General features: G+C 36.1%; 1 protein-coding gene across 1 annotated transcript in view; it reads right to left on the bottom strand.

Annotated features, from left to right (window-relative positions):
• Positions 1-12,556, bottom strand: part of CCDC148 (coiled-coil domain containing 148) — a 265,897-nt gene that overhangs the window by 175,993 nt on the left and 77,348 nt on the right. The window contains exons 2-4 of the mRNA XM_061184011.1: positions 10,158-10,220; positions 9,106-9,227; positions 644-747 (exon numbers count right to left, since the gene is read on the bottom strand). Coding sequence (XP_061039994.1) covers positions 644-747; positions 9,106-9,227; positions 10,158-10,220 — 289 coding nt within the window. The remainder of the gene's footprint in view (positions 1-643; positions 748-9,105; positions 9,228-10,157; positions 10,221-12,556) is intronic.

A 12,556-nucleotide genomic window follows, 5' to 3' on the forward strand; every position in this document is an offset into this window, starting at 1 on the left:
GCCTTCACTTTCTGGTTGACCTTTGAAAAAAAATTTATTTCTCAAAGATTACATTTAAGATCAAGTATAAAATCATTATCTTGTTTTAATTCATCTTGAAGTGACTGTTGGAAATAATAGTAAAAGTCGAAAATCCAAACTGAACAAGTTAGTCATGATGCCGTTACATTTAGAAATCACTCAACTTGAATCCCTTAGTTCATTCATTTACTGAAAGCATTTAATCTGTCTCTTTCTATGTATCCTACGTAAAGATGAATATGATGGGATGCTTGTCCTTGAGAAGTTTATCACTTCATAAGAAGACAAATATGTAAACAAAACATTATAGTCCAAAGTACTAAGTATAATATAAATAAATACATGTATGAATGGGAGTGCAGAAGAGTAAGTGATTAGCAGACATAAAAGATTATCTCTTTCTTTTTTTCCTAAGGAAAGGAAAAGCCATATTAATATATTCATTGGATTCCAAATTAAACTGAGGAAATGAAAGGATTTTAATTTAACTCACATTCAACTGTAACTTTAAATTTTGATTATAATAGTTTAATTAATATGGAAATTTACAGAACATCTACCTAGGTAAGTGCAACTCAGTAATTCCTGCGTGTTCTTAATTGAGATTTCCCTCAGTTCTTACCTGACTTCATTTAGCCTTTGGTGTTCTTGCCACCACACTTGCTTGTGTTGCTTTATTAGTGTCTGCTCTTTAGATATCTTTGAAGTCTGCACTGCTTTTCTGATCTAGATTTAAAGGAACAAAAGAGGAGCAATTTCCATGTCTTTTAAGTGTTTTCCACAATAAAAATGTTTAATCTGTAATTTCTAAGTTAAATACTTATTCTTTTTCAATCCTATTCATGCATTTTCTAACATTAGCACCTTTCTAAAGAAAGGTGAAGTAATTCTATTTTCCATACAGAGACAATAAATAACACCTTAATTCATCTAGCCCCAGAAAATCTGCAAGACTATTCCATATATTTTCTTGCCTTTTTACACATCTTCCCTGCCAGGCATCACAGGCATCATTATTCCCATGTTACAGTTGAGGACAGTGAAGTTCAGAGAGGTTAAAAGACTTGGTCAAGACCATCAAACTCATAAACATCAGAATCACATAGAACCTCAGCGTTCAGATTGGTTTTATGTGATCCTTCAGCACTGGATGGGAAAAGGTCATTGGATAAGTTATTAGGAGGCCTGGCTTTAGTCTCAGCTTCAGTATCTACTAGAAATGTGACCTTGAACTGTATATACAATTTTAATCTTTCAACTCCATGACTTTGTAAATAAAATTTTAAATAAAACTTAAATTTTAAATTTCAGGCAAATCTTTATTTGAAGGTACTAAACAAGGAAACAGTGAAAAATCAGGTAGCACTGAAACCCAAATTTTCAACTAAATTTAAATTCTTCCCAAATTTTATGACTTTTAAAAAATGCTTTTGGGTTTGTGTTGATAAAATATTTCAGGCCTGGGTCTGTTTGCCTTAAGATCCATTCTTGGCCATCTTCCTCGTCTGCTCCACATCAGAGAGCAGCCTGCGTTTCTCAGACACCCCTAGCAACTGCCTTCCAGCTGGGTTCAGCCAAAGGGAGACATTGGTAGTGGGAGATTGGAGGGAGGGAGGGAGGAAGGGAGAAGCCAAAGGATTACTCACTTCTCCTGCCTTCTTTCTCCCAGAGGGGTCTCCACAAGCATCTGCATCTTCTCCATTGCTCCAACATTTCTTGACATTTCTACTATGGTTCTAACTATCTCTGGGTAACCTCAGCCTATGGGATGTACTACAACCTTGCTTTTTCTAAATGTCCCTCCAACCCAGGCAAGGCAATGACTCACTTCTGTTCTAATCCCTGTGTCGGTTCACAGTCCTCTGGCTTCTCAGCTCTATCACCTGTGTAACCGTTTCCTGCATTAAAGACCCCTCTATTCTAAATCCTTAAGTGGTTAGACTCTGACTGACATGTACATGCTGAACTTGTGTATTTCATATTAATACTTTTAAACATCTATAAAAGTGTCAATCTGAAATCAGAAACTTGATGAAATATGCATATTTTATATTTTCCCTGTTACTAGAATACTTAGTACCCTGAAAGGCTTAACAGATCAATACTGAAGATATAAAAACTTCAGAAGAGAAGTTCTAAAAGGACTCTATAATGCATGCTATTTCTAGCTGTCATTCACTGATTACCGTAACCTTGAGTTTATCTTTCCACTGTTCTGGTTACTGATTCAAAATTAGGGGTATAAGAAAACAAAATAACCCAAACATTACTTAAAAAAACACAAAGTCAAAGTCAAGTCTTTTCTTAAGAGTGCTACAATTATGAAATTTAGGAGAAAAGTACATTTAAATCAGAACAGGAGGGACATCCCTGGTGGTGCAGTGGTTAAGAATCCGCCTGCCATTGCAGGGGACATGGGTTCAATCCCTGGTCCGGGAAGATCCCACATGCCGTGCAGCAACTAAGCCCCTGGGCCACAACTCCTGTGGCTTGCGCTCTAGAGCCCGCAAGCCACAACTACTGAGCCCGCATGACACAACTACTGAAGCCCGCGTGCCTAGAGTCCGTGCTCTGCAACAAGAGAAGCCACCACAGTGAGAAGCACGTGCACTGCAACGAAGAGTAGCCCAGGCTCGCCACAACTAGAGAAAGCCCGCACACAGCAATGAACACCCAATGAACCCAAAAGTAAATAAATAAAATAAATTTATAAAATAAATAAATAAATAAGTCAGAACAGGACACTGCAGGAAAACATACAGCCATCTCTCTATTTCACAGAAAAAATAAAAGTACATACGTAGTCTTTCTAAAATCAGACACTCTGTGTTTGCTTGAAGAATGCCTAAAACTCATTCCAACTATTTACCATCTATAGTCTCTGAAGTTTGTTGCAGCAGGCACAACTTTTAAAATTAGATTTCTTTGGCATATTTGGTCCATATTGTACAAAAAAATTAAAACACATTGGTGAAAGATGTAGACACATTTTTATAATTTTAAAAAAAAATCCATGCTGCTGCCTTTGGGCCCAGGGAAAGACCAATTAAGTAGACTATAAAAGTGAAAATAAAGCTACAGTTTTTCACTAGACACTTACAATATTTTGCAGAACATTCTGATTTTTTTGTAAATTCACTCATTGACTCTACTTCTATCTTTGGCCAAAATTTTTTTTAAAAATAAAGTTTTTAAACAAACAAGAAGATTTAAAATTGTATCTTTTTCAATAGAGTACTTTCTAGGTGATTCCAATTCATTTTGCTGAGCAATAAGCCATTTGAAATCAATATTTTAGGTGGATGATGATTTATGCAGAATGCTGATGAATTAAAAATTACAAAAGTAATACATTAGAAAGTAGTTTATTGTGATGAGCCAAGATAATAAAACCCTAAATAGGTACCCTGAAATACCGTGAAAGCCCTTTGGGCCAGATGATCCATCTTTAGATATAAACAACAGTAATTAGTGGACAATTTAAGTGTTGGTTACATGTACCTATGTCAAAATTCATTGAGATGTACACTTTAGATTTGTGTAATTCACTATATGTGAGTTATAACTCAATACAGAACTGAAGAAATAAAAATTTTTAAAAAACTATACTAAGATGCAATTCCTCATCTATCAGGTTGGCAAAAACTCAAATATTTAACAAAACACTATGTGAGGCTATGGGAAAACATGTTCTCTCTCTTACATTGCTAGTGGGAATACAAAATGATGCAACCCCCCCGTAGAAGGGAATTTGGAGTATCATATGGATTTATCCTTTGACCTAGCAATCTTACCTATAGAAATCTATCTGAAAACTGTATTGGCCAAAGTATAAAAAGATAGGTGAACAAAGCTATTCACTGCAGCACTATTTATAATAGAAAAAGACAAGCGCAGAGATTCTGTCAATAAGTGTTCTTACCAAAATAAATTGAACTTGAATCTGATCAAGTCTCCAGATATAACTACCAATTACCGGAAATACAAGAGATAGGAAAATATGTTTAATGACACCACCAGGATGTAATCAGCAAAATCCAGACTGTAAGAAACTATAAAGGATAAATACTACAATTTCTTCAAAAAATAAATTATAAGAATACAAGAGGATGGGGCTTCCCTGGTGGCACAGTGGTTAAGAATCCGCCTGCCAATACAGGGGACATGGGTTCGAGCCCTGGTCCGGGAAGATCCCACATGATGCGGAGCAACTAAGTCCCTGCACCACAACTACTGAGCCTGCGCTCTAGAGCCCGCGAACCACAACTACTGAAGCCCGCACGCCTAAAGCCTGTGCTCTGCAACAAGAGAAGCCACTGCAATGAGAAGCTCATGCACCGCAACAAAGAGTAGCCCCCGCTCACCACAACTAGAGAAAGTCCGCAAACAGCAATGAAGACCCAACGCAGCCAAAAATAAATAAATAAAATAAAATAAATTTATATAAAAAAAAGACACAAGAGGATGGAGGAGGAAACCTAAAAAAATAAAAATCAATTGTAATATATGGATATTATTTAGATACTAATTTGAATAAACTTTAAGAAAAAAATTTGGAGACAATCAGGGAAATTTAACACTGATTATTTGAAATTATTAAGAAATCATGAACATTTTAATAGTAATGGTATTGTAGGGTTTGGGGATTTATAGCCCTAATCTTTTAGAGATACATGCTGAAATATTTATGGTGAATATTATGATGTCTGAGATTTCAAAATAATCTGGTGCAGAGGGAAGCCATAGGTGGGAGTACAGAGGAAATAACGGCCAAGAGTTGTTCATAGTTGAAGCTGGATAATGTTATGTGTAGATTAATGATACCATTCACTCTAATTGTGCATATTCTTGCAATTTTCCATAATATAGTGTTTTAAAAAAAGAATTAGTAGATGGATTACTTGAGTTGGACAAGAAGAAATATTCATTCTTGCTAAGCAAAGAAATTCAAATAAAAGTAATTGTAAAGATCTCTTTTGTACTTAAACTGGGAATGAACAGTTAACATATAATGTACCAAAAATTGGTCTCAATTTTCAGCCCACATCTACTATTTGGCTTCAGGTTCAGTCTCAGCCTTTGAAAGACTACATTATTCAATGTGCACATCAGTGTCTTATCTGGCATCCCAGAATTTGTGCATGATAATAACACAGCAATTATATAGGTCACTATCACATCTAATCAGTATAACAATACCAGCAAAACGAATCAGGCAAGACTTCTAATTTATTGTTAATTAAAAATACTTACTGTTAATTTCTTTTCAAATATAGCTAAGCATTCTAGATGTAACTTGAAGCAAAAATCTTCTTACGTGCTTTTTTAAAAATTAATTAATTAATTAATTTTGGGCCGCGTTGTGTCTTCGTTGCTGCGCGTGGGCTTTCTCTAGTTGCAGCAAGCAGAGGCTACTCTTCGTTGCAGTGCGGGCGTCTCATTGCGGTGGCTTCCCTAGTTGTGGAGCACGGGCTCTAGGCGCGTGGGCTTCAGCAGTTGTGGCACGCGGGCTCAGTAGCTGCGGCGCACGGGCTTATTTGCTCCGTGGCATGTGGGATCTTCCCAGACCAGGGATCGAACCCGTCTCCCCTGCATTGGCAGGCAGGTTCTTAACCACTGCGCAACCAGGGAAGTCCTTCTTATGTGCTTTAAATGTTAACATGCTATCATTCAGCTTGAGTATGTTTACATTTAATATTGCCACAGTAAAGTGCCATAGTAATTAATAAAGATTGTTAAAGCTGTTAATTTCATGTGCAAAAAAAGAGCATATTTAATTAGTAAAAAAAATTGGGAATTGACTGATAATTAATACAAATACTAAGAGAGAATGTGTTAACTATGTAACATTAAGAATAAAATATTATTCTTCAGTCAACACATATTTCATAAAATGTTAAACAATAATATAAGAAAGGATAACAGAGACAATATTATCATAATTCCAGTTGGTGTAGGCTGTTTGATATATTAGCATTCATAACATTAAACAAAATAAATTTTAAGAATTGTATTTAATTTTCAGTTATCTAATTCCATTTAAGCCATGTGTCTTTCAAGAAAAAGCCCTATTTGGGAATTGTTCACATCTTACAAGAATAAATTAAAAGCCAAATGTCAAGTTGATATCTCTAAATTAAATGAGAAGGGAAGAGTCCAAAAATCATGAAAATGACATTCCCAATAAATCTTCCTTAAACTAGATATAATAAAAAATGAAGATTGTACAAAGGAAAGAAGACTGAAAATGATGAGGTATCCAGGACACATTTTGTTCTCACTGACCAAATTCAAAACAACGGATATTACAAAAATGCTTTAAAAGGACAATTATTTATTATTATGAATCTATGGAGACTAAAAATGGAAGCAAAAAGCTTGTCAAAATGATTGCTATACACTGTGAACCATTCTCAGTAGTTGATGGCAAGAGATTTTTTGAGATTTGCCAAGCTATGAAGCCCAGGTACCAAGTTATTTCTAGAAAATATATAACTAAGAAGCTTCTTCATGAATGATATTCTGTGAACAAAAAGGTTATTGATGTTATTTAAAATGTCAGTTGAGAGTGATCATCCATTTAACCTCATAAATGTATAACACAGTGACCAGAGAAGCAATATAGTTAGCTGACAGTGCTAAGAAATTATTGTCCCTGAACTTAATGTCAAACTCAAAAAACCACATTAATAATTTAAAATTTTAAATATGTTTATTCTTTGATAGAAGTCCTATCATCAAAGAGAAATTCACTTTGACCAAATATTGATTTTAACATTCAACGATTCCCCATTCATCCAAAATGTGCATCTGGATAGAGAAATAGATGGATGGACAGACGGACAGACAGATGGATGAACAGATATATAGATAATATTTGGAATATATATATATGAACATATATGTACAGTCAACCTTGAACAACACAGGTTTGAACTGCATGGGTCCACTTATATGTGCATTTTTTTCACTAAATACTTCAGTATCACACAATCCGCAGCTGGTTAAATCTGAGGATGTAGAGCCATTGATATAGAGCAACCTTGGATTCAGAGGGCTGACTAGGAGGGCTAACTATAAATTATACACAGATTTTCTTCCAGTAGACGGTCAGCCCCCCTAACCCTCACATTGCTCAAGAGTCAGCTGTACACATTCCAATACTGAAAAGGGTGTAGACAAAATGTTTGTAGTGGCATCTTTACTACAACAGTACTTTGGGAGAAAACTAAAAAACATTCATACTTTTTGGCCCAGACATCCCAATCACGGGAATTTAGCCACATAAAGTGTCCATGCTTGAAGATATTTACGGAAACATGATTTCCAATATCACAAACTTGGATACAACCTAAATATCCAAAAATTGGAATGTGATAAGGTATGCATCTTTTTCTATTTGGAGTACTCATCACTCCTGTTTTTGTCTGGCTAATTCTTATTGTCCTTGAGATTCCAATTCCAATGTCACTTCCTTAGAAAAGCCTTCCCACCCAATTAGGATCAAGTCCTGTTATTATACACCAGACAGTCTTTTTTATTGGCGTTTATACTTAATATAATTTTATTTCAGGGCTTATTTGATAAACACTGGCTTCTCTCCTCCCTCTCTCCTGCAAATAGTATACCCCATGAGAGTAGGTGTTATATGTTGTTCACCATTATATATTCAAGGTACATAATATGTATTTATTATATGTATCAATACATATGTGTATAGATGGTGTATATACAACGGATCAGCACAGAAGTCAGAAATATGAAAATAGTTTTATTAGGATGATAGTTATGTAAGTGATTTTGCCATAAAATTTCTTTGAATAACATTAAATTATTTTAAAGCTATATCTGAAACAAACAAATAATGCCCTACTTTTTAAGTGGTCTCCTTAGTTTGAGGGGACATAGCTCATGAATATATGTTAATTTCCCCAGAATAGGGTATCAAATGTGCCTTGAAATCATGCGAGTTGCCTTTTTAAAAAGATATTAACAATAAAAAGCTATGTAAAACTAATATAACACAAAAATATTAAATACACATGAAAGCTTGTAAATTGCTTAATATGTTGCTTTGCTAAACCAGATTTTTTAATGCAACCAAGCAATGAAAATGCTGTTTATAAGGTACTCTATTATCTGCACAAGAGGGAAACATACTGCCTGAATAATCCTAAACCCATCCATGGTCCTAAAATACTGTGCACAATCACTTGCACATAAACCTCTTTCAAATCTAGTCCAGGCTCACCTCTTCTTAGATCAGGGCAAAAAGGGAATTCGAGAAAAGAGAGACACCTGGGGGCATACTTTGTATGGTGTTGCAGAGGGAGCTTTAAATTAGATGATAATCCATGGTTAGCACTTACTAGCAATTTTTATTTTTTTTAGATTATGTTAGAAATTGTTGAAAATTAATGAGATAGCTATCTTTCTAAAATTAAAGGTGAATTCAGGCCTCATGGGGTTGTTAAGAACATTAAATGAGTAATGCATGTAGACTACATAGCACAGTGTCTGAGAGCATTCAATAAATGTTGCTATTCACAGGGCTTCCCTGGTGGCGCAGTGGTTAAGAATCCACCTGCCAGTGCGGGGGACACGGGTTTGTGCCCTGGTCCAAGAAGATCCCACATGCCGTGGAGCAACTAAGCCAGTGTACCACAACTACTGAGCCTATGCTCTAGAGCCCACAAGTCACAACTACTGAGCCCACAAGCCACAACTACTGAGCCTCTGTGCTGCAACTACTGAAGCCTGTGCGCCTAGAGCCTGTGCTCCACAACAAGAGAAGCCACTGCAATGAGAAGCCCGCACACCGCAATGAAGAGTAGCCCCTGCTGGCCACAAATAAAGTGCGCATGCAGCAACGAAGACCCAACACAGCCAAAAAAATAAAGAAAGAAATAGGAAAAAAAAATGTTGCTATTCACTATTACCAATAGTTGGGAGATTCTAAAAACTATTTAGAATGTTATTTATTTTCACATTTCATTGTAACTACCATTTTACTTCCTAGCAATTCAATTTTCCAAAACTAGAAAACACACACACACACACACACACACACACACAACTTCTAACCTTTAGCTCCGTAGAGGCAGAAGCTAATTTTTTTGCTTCGGTTAATGCATGCAATTGTTGATAGTCTACTGGTTTATACTTGGTGCTTCTCATTTCATTTTTCATACGAAATACCAGATTATCTGTTTTTCATCAAAAACAGAAAATGACAAAGAAATAGTATTATGTTATTGGAAGTCAAAATAGAGTTATGGCAACATGTTGACTGCAGGTCTTATTTTGAAAGATTTTTAAGCAAATATGAGAAGTAATATATTGCAATATTCGTAGTATATTTGAACCTCAATTTCTGGAAATTTAAAAAATATTGCCACTATATTCCTTGCATAAAATTACTTCTAAAAGGGCATAAAAGGATTACTTCCATTTAAGTTAGTACATTGAGAATTTTAGAAAATTATGTTGTCAAGATACAAAGTGTGACCATTCTTTTCATTTAAAATGTGTTAGTCATCAACTGTGAATATTTAAGTATCACATTCTTATGAATCAAATTAAGTAAATAGCATTTTTAAAGTCATAGCTGCATTTTTAACTTAGAAAAATTGATTTCAATTAAATATGAAAAAAGGTTGAAACTGAAACCCCCAAAATTTAATAGGCCAGATAAGATTAAAATGATACAAAATGTTTGGGCAGGCATTCTCCATCCAAGCATATAAAATGTCCTAGTTTAGTTTGACACTAACTATTCTGATAAAGTGAAACATAGGTAGAGGATACTCTAAGGCCAAGTAGCGTGAAGTATAAAAATTTGGGTAATTCAAGCATCATTGCCTCAATGATGTGAAAAATTCACCTGTGCGATGTAAGGCAATTAAGATTTATTAAGTATATCATGGATCACATGACTGCAAGAAGCTTCCAAACGATTTAAGAACAAGCACAGGAAAGAATGGTTGGCCTGACTATTGTAAGGGAACTGGAGAAATTTTCAATGTGACCAAAAAATGAACCTTCCATTATTAAACTTTTGAAAATCAACATTCCAATTTTATATCACCCAAAATCCACCATAAATCATAAAACAGGCTTAGAAGTAGAAAAAATACCTGAGGTATCATTTTTCTGAACTGTCATGAATGGTCGGTCTCTTTTATCCACGTTTTCCATATCTGCCAAGGAAACAAAAGAGAGCTAATAACATTTTACAATGTAATTTAAAAAACTGTTTTAAAGATATGTTCATTGTAGTGATTTTTGAAATAAGGTCCAGGACCGGATGCCATAACTCCATGTATTTTATTAAAATTTGTTTCTCTTTGCTCCTAGAAGCCTCCTTCCATTAGTTTTTTCTCTCTGTGCTTTTCCTGATCTTGGTTTCTCCAACCAATCTCTTACCTCTTAGTTACCCTCTCTTGGATTGTCCCAGTGACTGGTAAATATTTTGTGATTAAAAAATTGTGTATGTTTTATCTTGAGTTCTCGAGAGGAAAGAAATACCTAAATTAAAGAATAAAGCAGCTAGCCAAATTACTTACTACTTCTCTTCAGCAATGCAGTACTTGTGGTGGACATGGGGATGTGCCATCCACTTCTAGAAAGCACTTGATGCTTACCTGTCACCAGCTTCAGGGTTGGACTCAGCTGCAGAGAACAGCCTCGCCCAAAGGCACACCATTCCTGGGGTAGCCTATACCCAATGACAGAGTGAGGCAAGGATGTAAAGACCCAGCAGTTTGGGCTTAATGCAGGTCACTCTGATGGGCAATATTTGCTCCAGAGCTCCCTTCGGGGTTGACCCACACTTTGTTGGACCTGCATTGAAACTGACTTTTTCATTTGCCCAATCTTGCTTCTCCCTTCTTCCTTTCACAGGTATGGATCCCTGATAAATATCTAGCACCCCAAACTGCCTCAGCATCTCCTTCCTAAGAACCCAACCTGCAGCAGCACCAAACTGAACTGACATCTTTTTATGGCACCCCCAGGGCAAGATACTAGTCAAGTGGTTCTTTAAATAACAGTACACATTTTTCATACATTTTTGTTCCATATCTACTAGGTTGAACTGATCGTGTCTAGTGGCCTTTGCAGTAACCTAAATCTTCTTAAATGGAAGAAAAAGTCGCACAAGTCCATGATTTTCAGAAGCTCTGCCAAGTTAGCAAGAATCATGGAGATTGCTCACCAGCTTTAGGAATATAGGGATAAACCTCAGTGTGTAATTTCTATAGGGTCTCTGTCAAGGAATTCTTGTTTTAAGCCTTTGATAATATTGACAATCTTCATACCATCTGCTTTCTACTCATACCCATATCCTATGCATTAAGATTCTTTTTCATTCTGGAAGATTTTGCACATCTAATCTGTCCACCTGCACTGCCTCAAGCCCCCATCACCTCCGGCCTGGATGACAGAGGCGGTCTACTTTGTACCCTTACAATGCATTCTCCACACAGCAGCCCAAGTAACCTCTTAAAAACTCTAATCTGACCTTGTTGAATCCCTTCAATGGTACCCATACCCTTTAAGATAGTATCCAAACTTCTTTAAATAGCCTATAAGGCCCTGGGTGATCTTGCCTTTGATCATCTCTCTACCCTCATCTCATTCACACATTCCAACCACACTGGTCTTTCTATTTCTCAAACATACCAAGTTCATTCTGCTTCAAGGCCTTCCCACTTGCAGTTCCCTCTGGCATTTAAGGTGAGGGCTTGGTCATTTTGGCGACTTACTCAGTTTTACTGGGTCTCGCCCATGTATACATGCTATTAAACTTTTGTGTGATTTTCCCCTGTTAATCTGTCTCATGTCAATTTAATTCTTAGAACAACCAGAAGAACCTAAAACGGTAGAGGAAAATTCTTCTTCCCCAACACTATATGGTTCAAACTTAACTATGACCTTGATGAAATAAAATTTCTATCTGAGGGCAAGACAAAAAAAATTTAAACAAAATTTTCATCTGCCTGCTTGGGCCTCTTCCCTCCCCTTTAGAGTGTATTGTGCATCTGCATTAACCAGACCTCCTCAGGAGATCACCTTTCTCCTTAATCTTTTAATGGGTTATGATGACCCACTATTAGCTTTGTAAGCACAGATCTGGATTGTGTAATCTGTCATTTGACTTATAACCCTTTGTCTCAGAAACTTATATAACTGTGTTTTGACCTCTAACCAGTGGAACAGCTCTCAGAGCTTTCTGAAGGACTGTCTCCAGGTAATAATCTTCAGGATGGCTCAAATAAAATTGTCCATTTATTTCTAGATTGATGAATTTTTTAAACATATTTATTGGAGTATAATTGCTTTACAATGGTGTGTTAGTTTCTGCTTTATAACAAAGTGAATCAGCTATACATATACATATATCCCCATATCTCCTCCCTCTTGCGTCTCCTTCCCACCTTCCCTATCTCACCCCTCTAGGTGGTCACAAAGCACCGAGCTGATCTCCCTGTGCTATGCGGCTGCTTCCCACTAGCTATCGATTTTATATTTCATA

The sequence above is a fragment of the Eubalaena glacialis genome, chromosome 1, assembly GCF_028564815.1.
Source record: "Eubalaena glacialis isolate mEubGla1 chromosome 1, mEubGla1.1.hap2.+ XY, whole genome shotgun sequence".
NCBI lineage: Eukaryota > Metazoa > Chordata > Mammalia > Artiodactyla > Balaenidae > Eubalaena > Eubalaena glacialis.